The following is a 24,518-nucleotide window of genomic DNA, read 5'->3' as shown; positions in this document are numbered from 1 at the left end:
GCAGGTAGACAACTCCCTGGCTGGCCAGCCCACTTCCTAGCCGGGCCTCAGACTCTTGCAGGGTAGCTGGTATGCCTAGAGTAGAGACTTGAAGACCTCAGGGGCTCACACTTGTACCAGAAGCATAGGTCTGGTATGTGGTCAGCTCCTGGAAGACACTTCAAAGCCACTGGTTCCATGCGGCCTCCTGCCAACCCCCAGTTATACCCACCCCAACCTTCTGGAAAGACAATCCAATCTGCTCTCATGAACACAAAGTTACCAGACTCAACCCTCTTGTCCTTATCAGCTGGGTCACTAACTCAGGCAAAATCTGAATTTCCACTTTATGGTCAAACTGTAGCATATCAAGTGCACTTTAATTTTAAAAAAAATGATTTATTTTATAGCCAGGTATGGTGGTGCACACTTTCAGTCCCAGCACTCAGGAGGCAGGAGCAGGTAAGTGAGTTCAAGGCCAACCAAACCCACATAGCCAGTTCCAGGCCAGTCAGAGATACATAATGAGACCCTTTCTCAAAACAATACAAGTGAAAATGCTGAGAGACTGGAGAGCTAGCAAACAGTTGGAAGCACCGACTGCTCTTCCAGAGAACCAGGGTTTGATTCCTAGCACCCATCTATTGGCTTCAAGTCCGTCGTCTGTAACTCCAGTCCCAGGGAACCCAACACCCTCTCTGGCGTCTTTGGGCCAGGCACGCATGTGGTGCAGACATACATGCAAACGGAACACCCATACACATAAAATAAATTTTAAACATTAAAGTCAAAGATTTATTATTTTTACATTGCATAGGTATGTGTGTGGGTATTATGTGCACCGCATGCCTGCAGGGCCCCAGAAGAGGGTGACAGATCACCTGGAAATGGAGTTACAGGCAGTGGTGAGTTGCCTAGAGTGAGCTGAACCCCCGTCCTCTGGAAGAGCATCAAGTGCTCCTAACCGCTGAGTCATCTCTCTAGTCCCTTAATGATTTTTTTTTAACTGAATATGTTTAAAAACTTTTTTTGAAAAAAAGTTTCTTATAACCCAGACTGGTCTCAAACTTTCTATGTCACTGAGGGTGTCCTTGAACTCCTAATCCTCCTGCTCACACTTCCTGAGTGCTGGGATTACAGGCATCACTGTGCCTAGCAAGGAGCACAAATTCCTGAGAAGAAATTTCATCCAAGGAAAAATTAAAAGTTCATTAAGGCTTCAAAAATGTCAATGTCTCCTGACATGGTGGCACACACCTTCAATCTCAGTACTTGGGAGGCAGAGGCAGGTGGAGCTCTGTGAGTTTGAGACTAGCATGGCCTATATATAGATTCCAGGTTAGCCGGGGCTACATAGTGAGACACTGTCTCAAAAAAAAAAAAAAAGTTATAAAAAAATGTTATTAATAGATTAAAAACAACATTGAGGTGGAAAATCAAGTTCAATAATAATGAAATATTCTGTTTTCTTTTAAAATGCTTATTTTTTTTTAGTACTTTGGTAAACAGAATTATGCGCTATAATTGCCACAGAAAGAACAAAACCCTATGGCTGTGTGTAGTCAGTCCATCCATTAGGGAGAGGGAAGCTTGATTGACAGGTCTCTTTTATGGGGGGGACGTTGTATTGAGGGCCAAGTCCAGGGCCTTGCACGTCTTTGGCAAGTGCTCTACTGCTGAGCTACCTCTCTAGCCCAGTAGGCTCTCTTCTTTAGCCACTGTAGTGAGACTTTTGCCTGCTGGGAGGTGGGGGTGGGGGATTAAAACGTTTAAAAGCTCAATAATCTTGAAAAGTTTATTTGGGAGGGGATCACTATGCAGTCCCACTGCGCAGACTGTGGCCTGTGAACAGGTGTGTGGCCCACCATCAAAGGATGACAGGGGCCTGCATGATGTCACTTCTCTCAGACTCTCTCACTCGGGGGGAATGAAAAGGAAAACGGCACCGGGGCCAGTCGCTCCTAGCACAGGGAGTCTTGCGGTACTGGCCTTGGACTGGTGAAATCTCCCTTCGATGACGATGGATAACTGTCAGGCATCGAGACCACATCCTAGAATTCTCCAACCCTGAGCACAGTGCTCAGTGTGACTGAAGGCATGGGGAAGGCTGCTGCACCCAGCCCTCTGCGCTTGCTGTGCGCGCTACTGATGCTCCAGAGTGCTGCTCTTGCCTTCTCATTTCTGATTCTTTCTAGTCTTTTTTTAAATCGTCACTGCTTAGAACTCATGTATTTAGAATTAACCAAGCATCACAGAGGCTGAGGGGATCGGAAGCCTCCCATGACTGAGATGACCTGGGTACCTGGCCTGGTCACCTCTGCACAAGTGCAGATGCTCCCTGAGAGAGGACTGGCCTTGGAGGAAGTGGAACTGCAGCCAGAGTGGCCCTTCTGTGGCTTCCTTTGCACTACAGACCATCAGAGGAGGCCATTTCAGCCAGCCCTTGACACCTCCAGGACACATGCCCACACACTGAGAAGCTGGTACTGCTTGAAGCCATCTGCCGCCCACATCAGAAGCTGAGAGAGAAACCCAAGTTCAGCTTCCCAAGATATCTGTATTATCTATAAAAACTGAGCTGTAAGGAGTCGCTGAACTGGGCATGCTGTCAACCCGGTGACACTCCGGCCTGTGGAGGGTAGACGGCTTCAGCCCACTGCCCGCGGTGGACACTCTTCTGGGTGGCACGTGGGAAGAGTCATTTGTAAGGCCTCAGAAACCTTGACACTTTGGAACGTAGCAATCGGATGAAAGATCTTGGAAACATCTCTCGGGACTCCTGGGCTGTGTACTTGAAATAGTTCTGGGGGTGTGCCAGGACATCAAACAGAGCCTTGATCAGTTTCTTATCCTGAAGAGAACAGAATGTTTGTTACCAGGCCAAAGCACTCAAACCTCCTGGCACTTTGCCATTGAAATCACAATGACTCACTGTTGACGGGAAGGTCACCAGCTAGAAAACACTTGGTGAAAACTGCCTCCCCTAATTTTTATCTTCGCTCCAGGTTTAATTTTCCTTAATTGTTAATAATATACATTACTTGATGAAAGAAATTTTGACATATGACAATTGTTTTTTTCTCAACTGTATGAGATCCAACATAGAAATTTGGAAAACAGTTTAGGGTTAGTGATAGGTGAGAATTTGGTATTAATTACTTACAAGCATCTAAAATTTGGTGGGCTTTGAGTTCACAAACTAGAAGCCAATGGCCTTTCACTGTTCAGGCTGAACATAAAAACACTATATGGCCCTGACCTGAATTTGTAAGCAAGCGCCCTCCACAGACGCCCAGTGTAAACAGAGCCATTGCACTCGTGAACTCCTGCATGCTGTGTTTGCTGACTCAAGGCTAGAACAAGATCAAGCCAGAGTCCCAGGATGGGCGGGTGAAGAGCTCACAAAGCCCCGCCCTTAACTGAGGAGCTACCAGCAGTTGTTGGCTGCTGGAGGAGAGACACTCAGTATTCTTCAGAGGTATGATCCTTGGCAGGCTGCGCCCACTCCAGAGACTGGCCCTACAGCCATGTACATACACTAGTTATATGAATTACAATTGGACTAATTGAACTCAGTGGTTATTTTAAAAAGAGAGAGAGACCATGAAACTAGGAAGGGAATACCTTGAGCAGGGTCTGGCAGGAGTTAGGGGAAGGACAGATAAGATGAAACTACATTTTGTGTGTGTGTTTGTTTGTGTGTAATACATTTTATATATATATTTTATATATATATAATGTATTATATATAATTCTCAAATACATGTTATATACATAAAACACTATATATATATATATATATATATATATATCACTAAAGACAGAAACTTGACATTTAACAAAGTTAAATCACAGGAAAGGAGGGAGCTGATCTTGGTCTCCCTGGGCTCAGTGTCTGGAAGGAGGAGCTGTATGTGGGGAGCTCATGGCTCCCTTCCTGTCTGCTGAGGCAGGTACTCACCTTCAGTATTTCCTGGTGGTTCTCAGACGCGTAGAGCCTGCCATCTCGAACTATGTCTTCAATGAGTTCCTGGTAGTCTTCTGGTGAAATAAAGGACACATTTTGCTTCTCACTGTTTAATTCTTTCCAAACCTGCTCTTGTGTCTCCTATAAACCCCGAGAAGCCGCCTTCATTGACTGCTCTCAGAGAACCTTTCCATTCTGACAGAGAGAGGACAAAGAGGTCCAGCAGCTCCACTCAGCTGGCGTCTGCCCTGCCTCCCTCCCCTGCCCTCCCCTCCCCTCCAAGGAGCCTTCTGTGCCTCCAGCCAAGACCCATCCTCTACCTCCCACACCAGATGCACCTTCCCTTCCCAAGTCAAGGACATTTATGCCAGTAATGTTACACATTTTCCTGCACAAAATCTTTCTGCTCATTCCCATCAGCGCGAAAACTAACCTTAAGGATACCTCATTTAACTCCATCTCTCCTGCCAGTCCTCCATCTCATGTCTCTCTTCCCTCTTGTTTCCAGAGCAGGGTCAACCCTCACAGTCTACAAGTGGACTTTTCCTCTCCTGAACCCATGGTGCTTGGTCCTGTCCCAGGCACCCCTCCAAGACTGCCTACTGAGGTCCGTAGTGAGCTTCATGTTGTGTGTCCTGATGTCAAATGTTGGTCCTCCCTTTCCTCATGCATCAGTAGCTTTTGACCTGGCTGGTCACCTTCCTCCTTCATCCAGTTCCTCTCTCATCTTCAGAACACTGCACTTTGGGTTTCCCCGCTATTTCACTGGCAGCTCCCTGGGGAGTCTTTGCTCTCCTCTGTCCCTGGCCTTTTCCTGTAGGAGGCTCTTGGGACTCGGTGCTTGGTGATCTGCTCCTACCTATGCTCCCTCCACTGTGAGCTCATGTGGGCTTTTCTTCTCTCTCTAGCACCTGCCACCCCCACTGTCTCCTTGTCCTTGCATTGGATAAGGTGACCAAGCATCTGAGAACCCAGAATGACTCTTCTCTTTAGTTGGAATAGGGCTGGGGATGGAGAACTGACTATCCGAGAAAGAAGAACGTCTTTGGGGCCTTCTCATTAATCATTTCTTTGGTCCTGGCGCACACATTAAATGCAGTGCACACGGTATTCCTGCTCCAAATGTAACCTCACCCCACTCTGAAGTCTAGCCTGCTTCCCATAGTCATAACTCAAGCCTCAAGCAAGCATATGCAGAGAACAGTGCTCTCCAAAGCCAAGACACATCAGAAACTGCCTCTCTGTACGCATACCATGTGCTGAGAAGCCACAGGAATTAGAAGAGCATCCGCGGAGGGTATTGGGAGCGTTCCCAAGAAGTTTCTTCAATCCAGAGATGGTGATGGGATACCACCACTGCACAGTTAGCACTTGATGCACACACGGTATCCTTGCACACACGGTATCCTTGCACACTCAGTATCATTGCACACACGGTATCATCATTGCACACACAGTATCATCATTGCACACACGGTATCATTGCTGCTGCTGTAGCCCCTTTGCCCTCACTGCTTTGTTCTAATGAATACATATCGTAAGAGCACAAATTCTAGTCCAGCTTGGCCTGCAGGGTGACTCTGTGGGATATAGGACCCTGTCTCAAAACAAGCATACCAACAGCAAAGCCCAAATCAATAAAACAAATCAAGAGAATAAGTTTTATTATCTTTCTCTAAAAAAATAAATAGGGTCTAATGTAGTCCAGGCTGGCCTTAAAATTGCTAGTAACCAAAACTAGCTTCGAATTCCTGATGCTTCTGCCTCTACCCATCGAGTGCTGGATTACAGGTATGTGCCCCCATGCCCCATTTTAATTTTAGTTTTGCACCCTTGTTCAGTGTCTGGACGTCAGAGGACTGGCTTCTTTCCATAAGGGATCGACTATTAGGAATAGAGGTTGTCATGCACTCTGGTGTAACAGAAAATGAGACTGGGCTTTGCCGTTATACCAAATGCTCCAGAATGTTGTCTTTAACACACACAAACACACATAGTTTCTAAGTTCTGTGTTTCCTGGCTCCCTTCTGCCTTTCATAACACAGAGAAGTTCAGAGATTAAAAACTCAGGCTCTGAAGTCCCTAGACCTGGGTCATCCCAGTTCTGCAACTTTGCCATGTCTGGATCTCAGGTCAATAATTTAAATCTCTAAACCTGAGTGGCCTCATCTGTAACATCAGAAAGTGACCGGGCCTGATTCATGGGATGACCATGAGGAATGTGCCCCATAAAAGCCACTGTGGTGCATACCTGGTGCCCAGCTGGTGATCAGGAATGCCCAGTGCCTGTCACCATGACCCTTGTTTGCCCTTCTCCAGAACAGACTCATGTGCTGTGATCATCCCCACCCCCGCCAGCTCCTGCTAGTATCTCAAGTGCCCCCGGCATATATGCCAGGAGACTGGGCATGGGCTTCATACACGTGCAAACAATCTGCCAGCTGAGCTACATCTCCAGCCCTTGCTTTCATATTTTTTCAATTAAAAAAGGGGACATTTCTGCTGGTGTCTGTGTTGAAGTCTGTAGCCAGTGGCACTGCAGGAGGGCTTAGGAACTATGTGAGATGAAATCAGAGGGCTATACTGAGCCAATCCTGCCCTTCACTGCCCTGGGCAAGCTGACCTAACATCTAGCTGCTCACTACAGCGAGAGAGCTGCCCCCTGCACTCAGAAGAAAGGGCTCCCACCCTTCACCACAGGCCAGGATGAATCTAACCGGAGGGCATGCCTGTAGGGAAGCTGACTCCACCACCACTGAGGCAGATAGCCCCAGTGGTTCTATCTGACCTGACTAGCTAACACCCAGGCTCACAACTGGGCCTTGGGTTGGCCCACCCTAGCACCCACCCCATCTAGGTTCTGCTGGAGCTCATGAAGGGACTTGTCCTGCAGAACAATACCCGCAAGACCTCCAAGACCCAGGATTCCCCAGAAGAGCTCCGGTGAGGATCCAGTGAGGATGGTGGACAAAAACCAGAGGCCTTGAGCCAGACCAAGGACTCACTGCAATGACACAGTTGCCAGTCAAGCTGATGGGACAAAGGGGTACACTATATGACACACCGAAGCCTCCAGTGCCACCAGGATGGATGCAGAGGTGATGGAGAGGCAGGAGAGAAGGAGAAACAGATTTTGCTGTTTTAGGAGTGGTTTTCTGTTCTGTTTTTGTTTGATGGGTTTTTTTGTTTGCTTGTTTGCTTATTTTGTTTTGTTTTGTTTTTTTCATGGAGGGGGATGCATCAGGGATGAGGGGGGGATACAGGCAGACCAGAAGGAAAACAAAATTGGGGTACATGATATGAAACCCCCAAAGATTCAATAAAGGGGGGGGCGAACATTTTGGGGGTTGGAGAGATGGCGCAGCCATTAAGAGCAATGGCTGCTCTCCCAGAGTCTGTAACTCCAGTTCCAGGGGATCTGACATCCTGATACTGATGTACATAAAATTAAATTATTTTTTTAAAAAGGGACACTTAGGGGGCTGGAGAGATGACTCAAAGGTTAAGAGCAATTTCTGCTCTTCCAGGGAACCCAGGTTCAAATCCTAGCACATGGCAGTTCACTGCTGTCTGTTACTCCAGTTCCAGAGGATCCGACACCCTCACACAGACATACATGCAGGCAAAACACCAATGCACACGAAATACAAATAAATAAGGGGACATTTAATATATCACAGAGGCAGAATAGTGTGACATATGAAAATGTCTCAATGTCTTGATAACATTTGCCCAAGCTTAGAGTCTACTTGATTTCCTCCCTGTCCTCACACACACAGGAGAGCTTGCTGGACATCTGCTTCCAGGCAGACCTGGGCTCAGTGTCTCCGTCAGCAGAGTCCCAGCAGTCAGGCCCTGAGAGCCCTTGTCCTGGGTAGGACACGTTACCGAGGCAATTGCAAGGCAAAGCAAGAGCCTTGTCCTTGCCGTTCTTTAGAAACAAACTACATAAAATGAGCTAGGAAAGCCGAGGATGGGGTCTCTTGGCCTAGAAACCTTTAAGGACTCCCTATAAAATTAGCCTACTCTCCTGAGCTCGGCATTCAAGGCTAATCACTGCCTAGCCCCACCCTCATTTATCTTCCCACGCTCCCTACCCACTGGCCAGATCGGACCCCAGCTGTGCCAGGTGCTCTATCCTTTGCCCTTTTCCTGAATGTTCTTCCTCTCTGTTTATATCCCAGTCCAATTTACATATTCTTTCAAGACCCAAACCTCTTGAGACTGACTTGTTCTCTCGAAGCCGACTCAGAATAATTGCTGTCTTCTGCCCGGTGTGGGAGGCCTCCCTCCTACAGCTGCCCCTGCACTGGCAGCGTTTGTACCCACCCTGTAAATCACCTACAGCAAAATACACACGTCTATGTTCTGGCCACTATAAATATTTGTTGTCCAAGTCTCAGAATCTAAGTAGGTTCCCAGGGGTTAGAAGGATGCAGAAACATCATTTGACTTGTCCAAGATCACAGAGTCGACAGCAGGGCCCAGACCTGGAGTTAAACCTCTTCCCCTTCTCGAGAGCTAATAAATGTCACAACTTTACAAAGTTAATATACTTTTGAGCAATTACTATCTGCCCCAGGAAGTGTCCCAGTTTAAACTCTTAATGTTCAGTCAGTGATTTTCTTCATCATTCGTTAAGAAAATACGGCTTGCAGGCATGGTGTGCACAGCTTTAACCCCAGCATTTGGGAGGCAAAGGGAGGAGGATCTCTATGAGTTCAAGGCCAGCCTGGTCTACAGAGCAAGTTCCAGGATGGCTTGACTAGAGGTATAGCTCAGAGTTAGAAGCCCTGAGTTCAGTCACCACCGGAAATCAAGGAAAGAAGACTTAGAGATGGTAAAACATTTAAACAAGGCCTGAAAGAGACAGCTGGTCACCTGACCCCACCAGCCATGTCCTCACACCTGACTCCACGCGCTTCCCTGTATTTCCTAAGCTGTCCTTTTCCATTCCTACCGTAAGTGTCCCCAAATGTCTGTTTAAAATGTGGCCCCAGTGAGTTAGCCATGTCCTTTTGCCTCACCGTGCCTGGCTGGCTGAGCGGGTGTGCTTGTTAGCATCTGCCAGCCAGCTCAGGAGCCAGTTTCTTCCGTTCAGAGCCCAGCCACACCATCCCTGCCATGGCCGCAACCTGAGCTTCCCAGCTCCTGCTTACCGTCGTACGTCACATAGGGGACCTGGAACCCTCGGGCACTGTTCCCTTCATTGGACTTGAACTGAATCCACAGCTTCTTTGACCTGGAGGTGAAGGCGATGGGGCGTTCGTAGGTCTGGCAGGTTTCATATGTGGTCACAGAATTTGCTGAAGCTGCCAAGGGAAGTTGGAGGGTGTGGGGTTCAAGAGGCGTCATGGAGCCAACAGGCAGGAAAACTTTGAAAACATGTAACCCACACAGTCAGTTAATCTCAAAAGCTCTTGGACTGGGGCAATAGCTCCCTTGGTAGAGTGCTTGCCTTGCAAACATGAGGACCCGAGTTTGATATGCAGAACCCATGGTTTGTTTTGTTTTGTTTTTTGTTTATGTTTTTTTAGGCCAGTTAGAGTAGTCATGGGATAGCTGAGACACATAGACCTGAGGTTTGATGCCCAGACAGTCTACTTGATAAATACCAGGCCAATGAAAGAACCTGTCTCAAAAAGAAGACTGATGGCATCTGAGGAGTGACAACTGAGCTTGCCCTCAAGCCTCCACAAGAACCCGCATGTGCACACATGTGCTCTCTCTCTCTCTCTTTCTCTCTCTCTCTCTCTCTCTGGAAATACATAAGATTTGACTGAGGATTATACTTTACCCCAAGGAAAGGCTAAGTAAGCCCCACCTGCCCTCAGCAGACAAACAGCCACAACCCAGCCTATCCCGTCCACAGTAGGAATAGAAAGATGGCCCCAGTATCCAGACCCAGTGCTGATTCCCGGCAAGCATCACCCCCTTATTGTAGCTGTCTGGGAGTACACTACACATTCTATGAGCTTGATCTCATTGATTCCTCTGAAAACCATAGAGGCTGACCAATTACTACCTCTGTTACAATGAGGGCTTGTGGTAAGGACAGGATCCAAACCCTCGTCTGACTTCAGGTATTTGAACCACTAATAACAGTCACGGCACTCTTGAACTCAGAATGTGTACGGCTGAGCTTATCAACATTCCATCATGGAGAGGGCAAGAGCTCATGGCTGCACCACCCCAGGGCCTCTGCTCCGTGATCTGTACAATTCATGGTTGCGTGGAAGAGAGACATTTTCTTTAGTTGTGTGGTCCTTGGGAAGGTGCCCGTGTTCTGTAAATAACATCTTGCCCATGCTCCTAGGTCAAAAAAACCAAAACAATTTCTTCCCCAAAGACAAACATAGAAGAGAGACTAACTGGGAAGGAGAGGGGGTTACTTGGAGGAGACACAAGAGCACAATGGTGGGAGAATATAATCAAAACATATCATACACATGCATGAAAATGTCATAATGAAACCCATTTTTTGTTTTGTTTTTTTGAAACAGAGTTTCTCTGTGTAGCTTTGGAGCCTGTCCTGGAACTCACTCTGTAGACCAGGCTGGCCTCGAACTCACAGAGCTCCACCTGCCTCTGCCTCCCAAGTGCTGGAATTAATGGTGTGCACCACCACCGCCCAGCAAAACTCATTATTTTATAAAGTAATATATACCAGTAAATTTTTAAAAAAGAAAGGAAGGAAGAAAAAAAAAAACCACATGGTTCCTTCCAAGCACTCTACAGCTTGAACTCTTCTAGTCCTAATAACCCTACCAGGCAGTGACAGGATTTCTCCAACCTGACCCTCCCGAGAAGACTGCAGTGAGAAGCTTAGACATCCACCCAAGGTCACAGACCCTTGAACCTGGGATTGAGCAAACTCTCAGCTCTGTCATCAAGCTGCATTGATGGCAGTATCTCTTTATAGACACCAGAGGCTGACTAGGGATAATGGGAGGGGCCGTCCTTCCTGGCTGGACCATGTCTTTGGCCTTGGACGTGGCTACCTAGAGTGAACAACATCAAGTCGGCCCTACTTAGCTATAAACTCATGTCCCATCCCTGTTCTACTATGAAGGAAAGAATCTATTAGACCTCATCCTCACTTTTAAAGCTGGGGGAGGGGCAAGTCATCAGGTTTCCCAGGCTGCCTTGGCGGGGGGGGGGGGGGGGGGGGGGGGGGAGCCCAGGGAGAGACGCACAGGTTTTCCGCATCACCAGGTAGTCACCGCAGTCATCTTCTATGGGCAGGAAGATCTCGGGGACCACGATCAGGATACGGCGTTTAGGTGGTGGGTTGATGGTCCAGGTGCACTCCGAGTTGGCGGGGTAGTTCCCAGGGTAGTTTGGGGACTCAATATACCCTGTGAAATCCCCCAGCTCCCCTCCACACTTCCTGTCTAGAAAGGAAGTGCCATGAGTTAGGAGGGCAAAACACTGTCATTGCTTTCTAGACACCCCAAGGGTAGTGGAGAGTCGCAGACTCCCTATAGCAAGGAAATGATGCCACCTAGAAAATGCCTGTCCTTCAGTGCTCATGGCCTCTGTGGGTGCCAAGCAGCCCTGACTCCCCAAAGCAGCCAGGACTCCCCAAAGCAGCCTACCTTGTAACCCTGAAGACACCAAGGTCGATACATTTAATTTTTCTATTTTGTTTACAATTCTGTGTGTCAGGAGAACTTAAACAGTGAACTCAGAACACAGCTCACAGCTCAGCAGAGAATATCTGAACAAGACCTTTTTTGATGCAGATAAAACATTTTTTTCACTTTTCTTTCTGTTTAAAGCCACATCTTATTTTTCAATGGAGAAGGAAGTTTCAATCAGCTGTTGGATGCACTTGGACATGGAATATTTTTATAGCTGGCATCAAAAGAAAAGAGACCTCAGCACTATTGCCAGGCGCTGGGTCCCCTACATGTCGCCCAAAGTTCTGGGGCTCAGATACAGACCCAGTCAGGAGTTCCTCGGGGAACTTACTATTTAATACTGTTGGGTAAACCTGTACTAGAGACTGTGACTTGGAGTTAACAGTAATACAAAAATAATATTAATAACTAGACTTTTCTTCTGAGAGGAAAAGGGGAAGAGAGAGTCATAGAATTCAGCACGGCCTGGGAAACTGTGCCTCCCGATGGACAGCCAAGGCCTAGAGAGTGGGAAGACTAGGAACGGAGTCATCCTGGTATAAGGAAGAACTCCCTAAAAAATGAGTCTTCCCAAAATCTACTCTACCAACAGATGAGGCCCCGTGGACGGTAGTGAGATTGCTGTCGAATATATATTCAATAGCAGTGTCTACAGCTACAACTCCACAGACAGAGAGGGCGTTTGGCGCTAGGGCTGTAGCTCAGCGGTAACCTTGCTGCCTCACTTTCCTGCCTCGTGTGCACGCGGCCCTAGGGGTTCAATCTCCTCTACTGAAATGAAAACAAGACACAAACCAACCAACCCAGGATAGAAAGCCAGCTAACCTCTAACCATAAAGTGACACCTGATTCCATGCTCCTCTCAACCCCAAGCGTCTCCAGTCTGGGGGTCGAAGGGCTTCCTCACTAGCCTGGATGGCGGTCATTATTAGGTAAACTCTACTTTTGGCCTTCGCTACAGAATTTCACATAGACAGGCAATGCAGGAAATGCCCGCGTTAGCAGGCCCTTAAATGGCCCAGTTTACCAACACTGAAACTACAGAGCACACTCTAGCATGACATCCAGGCCTCCTTTTCCTGGCCTGCCAGCTCGTCTGTGCTCAGGTTCGGAAGTCTGCTCCCAGAGGCTTTCCACTTGCCTAAGCCTCGGCTTCCCTGAGGGCTGTCTGGAACATGGAGCTCTCTCCTATCTGCCCCATCCTCCTTCCATGCTCTCCAAAGACCTTTCCTCCAGAGACCAGTCCCTTGCTCCTTCTGCATTCCTCCAGCCTGGCTCCTGGCAGCTTGGCCAGGCTGACTTAGCAGGATGCTGGGAACAGGGCAGGCCCTCAGACAATGCATGTTGGACTAGGCTGAACTAAAATTATCTTCCAGGGGCAAATCCAGCCAGAAGTGTAGAGAGGAAGCTGGAGTAGCTTGGGACACAGGGTGCACTGTTTTCAGCACTTGCTTCAATCCCCCGCCCCACACACATAAAAAAGGTGAGTTCTTCTGGGTCCTAGCCCTAGCTTCCACTTTAACAGCCAGGACTGCATCCCTCTCTCCCATAGCACCGGTCCAACATCATACACATAATCCCGAATGAACCCGGAACCCCAGCCGCCACCTCCTCACACCCACTGCCCAAATCTGATCCAGGCCCTTGCCCTCTAATGCAGCCTGCGAAACTCCTTAGAGGAAAGCCTACTTTTACACTGCGTTATGTTGGTAGAGCCATCAAAGTCCGTGGTAGTATTCCCCGGGCAGGAAACGCAGTTATTTTTTCCGAATTCAGGCTGGTATGTCCCCAGTGGGCAGCGGATACATCGGTGTGTGGTGGTGTTGTAGAAATGCCCAGGCGAACATTGAACTGTGAAGAAAAAGACTATTTTTAATCAAACACTTCAAGGCGTATGAAATAAATTATTACGCCTAACTGAAATACTGCTTTCCTGGCAAGCTGGGATTAATTAACACTCGATTCCCTCAACAGCCGGAGTGAGCAGGATTCCTAACAGTCAAAAAGCACCCGAATGCATGGGCCAGGCAGCGGAGGTCACCTCTTAAATCTTCAGGGTGGGAACAATGAGGGCACAGACTGAAGGTGACTTGGGTTTCCCTTGGGAGAGGCAGGGAAGTGGGAACCTGGAGGGGGCTGGTAGGCCTGAATGGGGGTGCTGAGTGAGCAGCTAGGCCGGGACATTGAGCTAGAGGAGGATTAGAAGGTGGAGCTTAGGAGGTCTGTTTGTAAAACCTGCTCCTTGCTGCCCGGTCATCAGTCCTGTGTGAGCAGCTTAGGTGGCTGGGGCGGCCCAGACTGAGTCACATCTTCATGGGACCCTTGGGAACTCAGGAGAAAAGTGGAGTCCAGAAAGGGGCAAGCAAGTACTCACCTCTGGTTTCACAATCCTGGAAGGAAGTGGCTCCCAGATGTTTAGTGGCAAGACCTCCTCCACATGGGAGGCACGATGTGCGGCCCACATCAGGCTGAAAGGTGCCCAGGGCACAGAGTTGGCAAGGGGCAAATCCATCTGCTGAATATTCACCTGGTTGGCATAGAGCTGGAGGGAGTAATGGCCCTGGGTGAGGGAGGCTCCTCAGGGAGGCCATTCCCCACCCCTCTGCAGAGGTGATAGGCCTTTGTGAGGTCCAGTACCCCGTGCTGACTTCAGTTCACACTTCATTGAGAAGCACCCAGCCAGCTTCACCGGGATCCTCAGGAGGAGGCCGGCAAGTGCACACAGGCCCACAGAGCCAGCACAAAGATGGGCACCAAGAAGTCATGCTATCTGCTTCTAGTATGAGAAAGGCCTAACGTCTGGAGCCTTGGCCTGCACCCTACCCAGGGATCACTTGTAATGGGGTGGGATTGGGGTGGGAATGGAGTGAGGGGGGATTAAGCACCCTCTGCTATGGAGTCAAGCTGGCTATGAGGCACAGAAGCCCACCCTCACTTAGAAACTGCCGGGCCTGACTTAAAGGGCCTCCCATTGCACCGGTTACTCAGTTGCTTCTCTTGCATAAAGGTGTGTCCTGGCCGACCTCAGTCAGTCGACCAAACCTAACTAACTCACCCCACATGGACAGAGGGACCCAGTGACACTGGCTTTAAGCGTGGTTACTTTTTCCCCTCTCCAGATGGCGAAAAGAGGCAGACATTAATGAAGGACCCCCCAGAAGCTCGTGGTCGCTAGGAAGCAGCTTGTCGTTAACAAGATGCTCTAGAGAGTCTGTGTCTCCTGCAGCCTCACCTACATCCATCTTCTGTTTATTTGTGGGATTTTTGGTTTATTTGGGGATTTGATTTATTTTTATTTTTATTTATTTGATTTATTTGGGGATTTTTCCAGTTAATTTTTTACTAATCTTGTATCAGGATGGATCCAATGTATTCCGATTACTCTCTCCCCCACATTTCTCTCCCTCTCACCCCTATTAATGCCCCCTCATGACTACTTGTCCCTATTCTAGATTTATGTGTTTTGGTATTGTTTTGTGACCCATTTCATCTAACCAGGGCCCTTTAGAGCAAGCGATGGCTGAGGTCTGCAGTGCGCATATTTACTGGGTGAAGAAAGCATGTAAGCATAGCATTTATATCGTTTTGCCCATGTCTTCCCCATATTGTTGTCTTTATTTTTGAGACAGGGTCTCACGTAGCCCAGGCTGACCTCAAACATACCAAGTAGTCAAAGAAAACCTTGAACTCTTGATCTTCCTGCTCCCACCTCCCAAGTATTGGGATTATAGGTGTCCACTACCATGCCCTGCCGACGCAGGACTGAAACTCAAACTCTACCAATGGAGCTGTGGGCATCTTCATTCATTTGTTCCTGTGGGCATCAGCTAGGGCGTCGTGTGTCAACGCAAGCACTAGAGGACTGATAATGAACATGGTCTCTGGATGATCAAGGTCCAGTGCGCATGATCCAGAGACTTCGGGGTGCCTCCCGGCCTTGGTCTAAACAATGGCACTGGGGTTGGAGAAGAAGGAAGGGGCAGACAGACTCCTTACCGCCACATTCAGACACTTTCCAGGCTTCTGGGATTTTTAGGGCCCCAAGATTTTCTGGTCTTGGGTATGGTTCACAAGTGACTTGTCCTTCCTCATTTTGAAAGGTTCCATTTGGACATAAAATGCAGCTTTCTTGTAATTCATCATAATACGTCCCAGGCCTGCACCTGACTAACCAAAGGGGAACGGCCTGCTCAGTGTGGGACAGAGGCTGAGGAAGCTGAGGTGAGTGCTAGAGATGAGGGGGTTTGGGTGAAGATGGACCACATTCCCCATGAAAACCCCTTAAAGACAGTGTGTGCACTGTCTCTGGGTTCACACTCATATCACCCCTGTCTAATAGGTCGGTACTTCCCTAGTCCAGCTGGCTGTCTAGGGCCATAGCTCTTGATGATGAAATATTGAAATATCACATTGATTGTTTTGGTTTGGTTTGGTTTTTGCTTGTTTGTTTAACTTCAGGGTTGCCCTAGTTTACAGGGCTCTCAAAGGAGAATAAAGGTAAAAATTATTCATTCTCTCTCTGTCTGTGTGTGTGTGTGTATTTCACCTAAAAAAAATTAGGGATTGGGCCTACAGCCTTACACATGCTAGTCAAACACTCTACTGCTGAGTTCATACAGGTCCAGCTCTGAGGGAGGTGTTCTGAATTCCACCTGGAAGCATCCTGAAAGGCTTCCTAAAGGAAGTCATATTTGAGTCAGGTCTTAAAGGATGGCTAGGATCTCCAGCAGAAACGGCTGTCCCAGAGGTTCTTGCATGGCCATATTGGAAGAAAAGGAAGGGGAGCTGGGAATAGGTCAATGGAGTTCCTGAATTCCAGACACTGGGATTTTATTCGTGGGGGTGGGGTGGGATGGGGGTAGTCACTGGAAGGAGCAGTCCCATCAGAAGCTGTGTTTTCCTTCAGCCACTGCATGGGTAAGGTCTTGAGGGTCTTATAAAACAGCATACTTCAGATGCTCAATAAAATGCATTCCAAAGCATAAACCCTTGTAAATGTTCCAGAAAGAATAAGCAATAAGAAAATTCATGACTGTGCTTCTGATGGCTAGTTAATTTGAGATTCTGATGGTGCTAGTTAAATAACGATTTATGCCCTGTTCTACGGCATGAAAATGAAGTAAATATACCCAATTTGGCTTCCTATTTCAGCAGTCAAACATCACCCTTGTGGTCGCCCCTAAACAGCCTTTCTGTGTAGCTGACATTAAGTACCTACTGTGTACACAACACCATGGCAGGCGCTTCACCTGTTTATGCCATGTATCCCTTAGCATAGCCCTGGAGAGCAGGCGGCATCACTAGCTCCGGTTTGCAGAAAGAGAGCCTAGGAAGAAGGGCTACAAAACTTGGTCCGAAGTCTCACAGCCTCTGTGTGGAATACATCTTTGGTGAGGTTTAGAGCTTTGAATCTAAGAGAGGGGGGGTCTCCCTGGTTTAATGGTTAGCATCCTGAACTCTGACTGAGGAGAGGAAAAGGTGACTTCACACAAGAGGAGACAGAAACGCAGGCCTTTGTTAAGCAGCTAAGGGGCTGACGAGAACATGTTCTTTTTAGAACTTAAATCTTCCAGGAAGTAGAAGAGAGGAGGCACAGACAATGCTGACTATTGCATATCTCAGCTGTCTGAGGGAGTGCTTATCCTCTGTTAGGGCTTGAGCAGGGGAATCTTAGGGCTAAACAAGGTAAATGATCTCTCATCAAAACGTTCAGTGCTAGGGATCCCAACTCTCAGGAGGCAGAGACAGACAGATCTCTGTGAGTTCAAGGCCAGTCTGGTCTACACAGCAAGTTCAAGGCCTACATAGTAAAACCCAGTCTCATAAACAAATGAAAGTCATTTATTTCACACTTTTCATTATTCTCTCAAAAATATTATTAAAATAAGGTTTTATTTTTATCAGAATGAGGCTATGCAATATTTCAGGTATTATTTCTACAGTTAGATGTACGCAACCAATAAAATCTACACTTATATTTAAATCTTAACACTTTTGATATTGTTCATATTTTTCTCTTATAATATTTGTGGGTTATTTTTATACGAGTTTGTGACTTTTCAAAAAGGTTTATTTTATTTGTATGGGTGTTTTGCCTTTATGTATATTTGTGTACTATGTATGTCCCTGGTGCTTATAGGAGCCACAAGGAGGTGTCAGGTCCCCTGAAACCAGAGTTACAAATGGTTGTTACCATCATATGGGTGCTATTAATCAAACCTAAGTCCTCTGGAAGAGCACTGAGCCCTCTCTCCAGCTCTCAAAGAGTTTGTAATTTTGTTATAACTGAACTCTTAGCTGTGAACCCACCTTGCTTCCTCGGCATTCAATATTATAATGAGCAGGGTACATGTGTCCATGGCAGAGTCTACACTTAGGACTTACGCTCTACACCACTGCCTCATCTGGTTTCTACCACCACGCTGCTTCTAGCCCATGTCTCATGAAAAGCTGGGCTGAGTTACAGACAAGGCATTCACGCGTCATGCTGGATCTCACCCATCCATCCCAGTGTCTATAGTGGGCTAGTAAATAAGAGAATAACTTTTATAGATTTCTCCAACCGAGATGTCATGGAGGCTGGTGGAAAGCAAATCAATGCTAGCCTGACCAGAGTGCCTCCAACCTGCACCATTTCCACCGGAGGAAGAGCTGGTGACAGAGACCTAAGTTATAACTGCCATCCTAGTGGCAAAGTCAATCCTTACGTGGAGGCAGATCAACATGATTGGCACCAGCGGCTCCTCTGGAGGAAAACACCGTGCCCATGTTCAGGCCTAGACCTGTGTCTCGCTGCACAGGGTACCAGGATGGTCACAGGACTATCTACATATGGCTCTACCTTGAAGCTACTTACCCAACCCCCAACCCTTGTCAAGGTTCCACTTGAAGAGGCCTCACATCCTCCCACATCAGTTGGGATTTCTTAACTGATCAAAGGGCTGCCCTGTGGTCAAGAAGACCCTGTTTCTTCCTCCCCACGGTGAAAGACCTGCAAACAACCCCATCTTGTCAGTCACGGTTTCCATACAGAAAGACCCAGGGACAGAATCCATGCCACACACCTTCCAGATACATTGGCTTCCTCCACAAGGAACGCACGGCGGAACCCTGACTACCAGGATGCACGCCTGGGAACGGCACAGTGCGTGTGCGCTGGATGGGGCCTCGATCCCATGCCCAGTTGCTTCTCTCTTCCCCTTGAGTGACCTGCTTGTGCTGCTACCCTGGGACAAAGGAGGCAATTGCCCCCAGAACACTTCACTGACACAGTAAAGCTTTTGTGTGCTGTCAGTGACCATTAAAATCCTAGTCTCAAATCCCGCACAGCTGTTTCTCCTCCTCTTAAAAAAAGGGGGGGAAATACAAGAAAGCCTTTCTGATGCAAAAGGGTAGAAAGCAGCAGGGACCAGGATTAATGGTGACAAAGAGGCCTAAAGGCTTGCCCTCTTTTCAGATCCGAGGGCTTTGAGTGTTTCAGGCTATGGGCAAACACTATGGTCTCTCTGCAGCTAAGAGCATGAACCTAATAAAAGAGGCCACTCTCCAGCGCCTCACCGTTGTCTTAAGGATTGAGTCTTGACTTCTGATGGAGAGCCACAAGCAGCCCACGCAGATTCCCAAGGCACCCCGGGGTGGCTGCTTTGTCCCAGCTCCCAGGCAAGTCTCAAGGCTCCCAAGGCAGTGCAGTGGCTAGGATCCTGGCTAGAGCCTGCTTTAAAAGAATACCCCAGGATTATAGGACAAGCAACTCCTTAGACTGAAGAACAGCCTTTTCATTGTCTTTGCAGGATATTGGGGTGCATTCAGGGTTGCTGTCTGCAAACATCCCCATGGTTTAGGTCTAGAAATGAGCCCAGCTGGGTACCTCCCTTGCGGGGAACCCAAGTGTGTGTTACATTTTCTTCATGTCTAGTTAAGTGGGGCCAAAATTTCACTTCCTTTAAAGTGACTTTTTGGTCCTCGGTTTAAATCCTCCCACCCACTGGAAAGCTGTGCTGGGCCCTCTCTGCATATTGTCACTTGTCCTTGGAATTTCATTCTTTCTTCTTAAATTTCTTTTACGTTTTATTTACTTTGTGTGTGAAGAGGGGAACAGGCCAGAAGACTACTAGGGACAGTCAGTTCTCATTCGTGGTTTCCAGGGACTGAACTCAAGTCATCAACCTTGCTGGCAGGCACCTTCACCCACTAAGTCATCTTGCTGGCCCTGTCCTTCGGTGGTGCTCATGAAGAAACATTAGCGTCTTCATTTAACAATGATACCAAACAAGAGCTATGTGTCTAGTGTTACTCTGGGATCTGGAGATGCAGCAGAGAAGGGGACAGATATAGCCCTATCCTAATAGCGCCCTTGTTCTCATGGAGAGTATGGACAGTAAACAGGCAAAGGATCACACAGTGAAGTGCCAAGCAGGGGCACGGTAATGCAAAGTAAACAGAGCCCTGGGACCCAGTGTCTGCGTGTGTGTTTCAGTAAGGTGGCTGGGAAAGAGTCTCGCCATGAGAGTGTCTAGTACAGAAGACCTCTATCACAGGAATGGGGGGAAGGGGTGGGGTGAGTGGAGATGTATTTTAAGGGGCTGAAACGGGAGAATTACAGGGTTGAAGACAGCCTATGCTCAGTGAGACCCTATCTCGGATAAATAAAGAGCACACACCTATAATCCTAACCCTTGGGAGGCTGAGTCAGGAAGAGCGCTGTGAGCTCAAGGCTAGCCTGGGTTACATAGTAAGACACTGAAAAGCAGGCAGGCAAATAATCAAAAACAAAAAACATAAACAAAACCCAAACCAACCAAACAATATAAAACAAGCAAGGCAGGTTGTGTGGGATCTCGAAGGCCACGGTAAGGAAAGAAGGCTTACAGAGGTCCTGAATGCGCAGACGGTGTGACAGAAGTCCTGTCTCTAAGCCATCTTTTGGCTGGTGTATGAGAACAGATTGAGGGCAGGAAGGGAAAGGAGAACACTCAGAGCCTGTGAGGACAGACAGGGGAAAGGAGGGTGGTTTGGAAGCCAGCCAGCAGTGACAGTGGAGGAGGGGATACTAACTGGGCTCAGGGGCCTACCTGCAGGCAGGGTTGACAGGATTTACCAGTGGAGGAGTGAGAGGTGCGGCAGGGAAGATGCCAGGAAAGCTCCAGCTTTGGACAGAAGCCACTGTATGAAGAGGAGGGCCGTTTCCTGAGGACGAAAGGCAGGTGTGGTTGGGGAGGAGGAGGAGGAAACAGGGAGTCTGGTATCCATCCAGTGTTGATTGTTAGGACACCAGCTAGCTCTCTGCACTCTTGGGGGGACACAGTGCACTTTGAGGGTTTACTAGATGACTCAGAAGTGTAAGGAAAACATTCTTGGATCTCTCTGTATTCATTTCTCTGTATTAAATAAGAAACAAGCCTCCACTGATTATGTATATGGTGTAAGACCAGCCCTCAGTCAATCCACCTGTCCAAGAGTCACGAGACAGTGGCGGGGATGATGGTTCATGTCTCAGCAAAGAGCACTGTGGGCATCCCACGACTCTGGCTATGTAGACCGTGGGCATCCCACGACTCTGGCTATGTAGACCGTGGGCATCCCACGACTCTGGCTATGTAGACGGACTGATAAATTCACTTCTTGCCATGCACTCTGAGGAATTACGGTTTGACTGTGACTGGTCAAATAGATTTAATTGATTATAATATCTAGTTTCAAACCAAGTGATTAACTGCCATAAAATGACGGGAAGCAGCTGTGGGTGCCTCCTCGGAGGCCATCTTCCACCGCTACTACTAGCTCTTGGTCAAGCCGTATCACCAGACAAACAGTCACGAACCAATCAGATCTGACAGGAGTCACATAACGCATTAGCAGCAAAAGTCTGCCTCAGAAATGGATTTACACCAGTGTAATCAACGGTGAACCTCGCCAAGTTGGAAAGAGTCTACCTAAAGAGGAAAGCCAGTTCAAATTATATGTATTTAATCTCTGCCTTGTCCTATCTGTTGCCATTTATTGTTTATATTAGCTAGTAGTACCAGAAAACAGTCATAAATTCAGATGTATATTAAAATTACACATTTAAACCATAGAAAGAGAAGAGTGGGGAGAATGAGAGAGACAGACAGACAGACAGACAGACGTATAGCTGAATAGGGCAGTTAGGGGGTTGTCACTATATGGTGGCATTTACTTATCTATTTATTTATTGTGAGCATGATTTGCTCATTCTGTACATATAAACACCTGTGTCCATACATGCGGAAGTCAGAGAGGGACATCAGGTGTCTTCCTTAGCACTATCGCCCTGTTTTTTGAGGCAGGGTCTTTCGCTGAATCTGAAGCTCACTGTTTCAGCCAGCCTGGCTGGCCAATGAGCCTGGGCTCTGCTCGGCTCTGCTTTCCAACGTAGCCATGCCCAGTTTCTACAGTGTGCTAGGGATTTGAACTCAAGTCCTCTTACCTACTGCCATCCGCCCAGTCTCTCCAGTGGTATTTAAAACAGAGGTCAACTAAAAAAGCAAGAAGATAGAGGAAGGAGACAGGACTGAGCCCTGGACCCCTGTCGCTAGGTACTAGGAAGCTGGGGAAGAACCAGTACTGAAAACGGAAGGGGAGCTGCCATCCAGGTAAAGGGATCAGAAGTCCGCAGCCCACAGAAACAGCGTGTTTGCAGCGGGAGGGGCGGTCTGCAGGATCGCAGAGCAAGTCCGCATGTGCAGTAAGAGGTAGCTATGTGGCAGTCCTTAGGAATCCTGGGAAAGCTTCCCCAGGGTGAGGTTGGGGAAAGAACCCAGACTGAGGGGAAGATGGAAGGCAAGGAAGATGGTACAGTCCTTTCAAAAGGTTCTGTTCCTTGGGACAAAGAGGGAAGGACAAGCAAGAAATCAGTGGAGGGTGGGATGTTTCCTGAGAGGACGTTATATGAGGCCAGCAGTGATCTCACGGAGAAAGAGGACTCGGTGGGGGGGGAGGGGAGATGGCACACAACAGCAGAACCACGCGGGTTAGGAACGGAGGGTGTAGGCTCAGTACTGGTGTGGAAGAGCAGGCCTCAGGCACAACAGCTGGGGCACGTGTGTAGGGCATGACAGGAGGGTTCGACAGGGAGATGGAAATCTTCCTGCTTGCACAGATATCTGTGGACACCTGCCCGAGTTAATCTCAACTGTCAGCTTGACAAGAGTGTGGCATCACCTAGAGATGCACCTTTGACTATATCTGTTGAGATGTTTAACCAAAAGGGAAGGCCTATTTTAACTATGGGTGGCGCCATCCTCTGCACTGGGGTCCCAGAATAAACAGAAGAAAGGGAGCTGAGTATCGGTGTTTACCTCTTCCTGCTCCCAGCTGTAGATACGATGTGACCTGCTGCCTTATGGTCCTGCTGCCACGATGGACTACGGCCCCAAACTGTGAGCCACAATAAGCTCTTCCTTTAAAAACTGCTTTTGTCAAGTGTTTTGTCACGGCAGCAGGAGGAACAAACAATGCAACACCTCTGCCTGGAAACTCAGCTGGTCCTGTTCGGGGGCACCGTTTCCTCTCCGAGGCTCTGGCTTTGCTCTTTTAGTAAGTGGCATCTCTTCCCCCTGCTATTAATGCTCCAGACCACAGCTGTCCCCCCACTCATCTGCTCTCTACCCCATCACTCAGCTGCATCCTCCTCCACTGCCTCTCACCCATCCTGGTCCCCATCTCCACAGCACCCATATCCCTTAGCTCATCATCATCTCTTATATAGATTTCAAGAAATTTCCCCCTAGTTCTCCTTTTCATTATACCCCTAAATTCATCTTTATCCTTTTAATTTATTATCTATCTGTGTGTGCCTCTCTCTGTGTGTTTGTGAGTGTGCACGCACTTATCTGCAAGTGCATTCAGAGGCCTGGAGCTGGAATTACAGGCGATTGTGAGCTGCCCAATGTGAGTGCCAAGAACTGAACTCCTGTCTCCTGGAAGAGCAGCAAATATTCATACCAGCTAGGCCATCTCTGTCTCTAACGGATCCCTCTCTGCCTCACTCCCTTTGACTCCATATTGGGCGTTGAGTCTCCTTGGCATCTCAGTTTCAAGCTTCCTCAAGAGCTTTTTTTTTTTCTGCTTCTACAAATCTCGTCTTGTCCAGTGACCACATTCATTCAGCCATTCGACCAACCTGCTGGCTTTAGCTCAGCACCCACTGCATGTAGAGCAGGGATGGAAGGGGTAAGGGACACATGAGGAGTGAGTGGCAGGATCAGAGCTGCATCGGAAATGGCTGAGCTTCCCTCAGCACTTTCTCTTGGTGGATCCTTGTTCACTGTCTTAACAAAGGCCGCCCCTCCTCCTAATGTGCCTCTGATCCGCTGTGTTCTCCCTCCATCAGTAGTACCTCAGTGACATCAGCACCTCTTGTGTGATACACTGAAACTCCCCAGCCAGCCTTTCTGCCCACAGTCCCACCTCTTCCCATGCAGGCAGAAAGATTTTTCTCAAATACACATATCACTCGGACACGTCTTGGTTAAATCTCAGTTCACACAAACCTAGACATATCTGGGAAGAGGGAACATCAGCTGGAAAAATGCCCCTATCGGATTAACTGGTAATTAATGGCATCTTCTTGATTAGTGATTGATATGGAAGAGCCCAACCCGCTATGGATGGTGCCATTCCTATGTAGGAGACCCAAGGGTGTATGAAAAAGCAAACTGAGGGTAGGGGAGATGACTCAGACATTAAAGGTTAGCTCAATAACCAAAGAAAGAAGAACACCAAGAAAGCAAACAGAGCAAGCCATGAAGAGCAAGCCAGTACGCTATATTCCCCTGTGGTCTCTTCAGTTCCTGCCTCTGGGTTCTGCTTTGAGTTCTTGCCCTGACTTCTCTTCAGTGATGCCCCAGTGTGACTGGGACACATAAGCAGAAAGAAGCCCCTTTGCTCCCTTTTGGTGATGGTGTTTA

At 48.0% G+C, this 24,518-nt stretch overlaps 1 protein-coding gene across 3 annotated transcripts in view; it reads right to left on the bottom strand.

The window, feature by feature from the left end:
- Positions 1-395: 395 nt before the first annotated feature.
- Scube2 (signal peptide, CUB domain and EGF like domain containing 2) overlaps positions 396-24,518 on the bottom strand; it is a 73,051-nt gene continuing 48,928 nt past the window's right edge. For all 3 annotated transcript variants that reach the window (XM_057779075.1, XM_057779076.1, XM_057779077.1), the window contains 6 exons: positions 13,964-14,131; positions 13,279-13,440; positions 11,143-11,340; positions 9,106-9,258; positions 3,941-4,020; positions 396-2,830 (listed from right to left, as the gene is read on the bottom strand). In XM_057779075.1, the coding sequence (XP_057635058.1) occupies positions 2,678-2,830; positions 3,941-4,020; positions 9,106-9,258; positions 11,143-11,340; positions 13,279-13,440; positions 13,964-14,131 (914 nt within the window). In that variant the 3' untranslated portion in view covers positions 396-2,677. The remainder of the gene's footprint in view (positions 2,831-3,940; positions 4,021-9,105; positions 9,259-11,142; positions 11,341-13,278; positions 13,441-13,963; positions 14,132-24,518) is intronic.

The sequence above is a fragment of the Chionomys nivalis genome, chromosome 8 (assembly GCF_950005125.1).
Source record: "Chionomys nivalis chromosome 8, mChiNiv1.1, whole genome shotgun sequence".
NCBI lineage: Eukaryota > Metazoa > Chordata > Mammalia > Rodentia > Cricetidae > Chionomys > Chionomys nivalis.
Note: the sequence above shows the minus strand (reverse complement) of the source record. Positions and strands in the feature narration are given on the sequence as shown.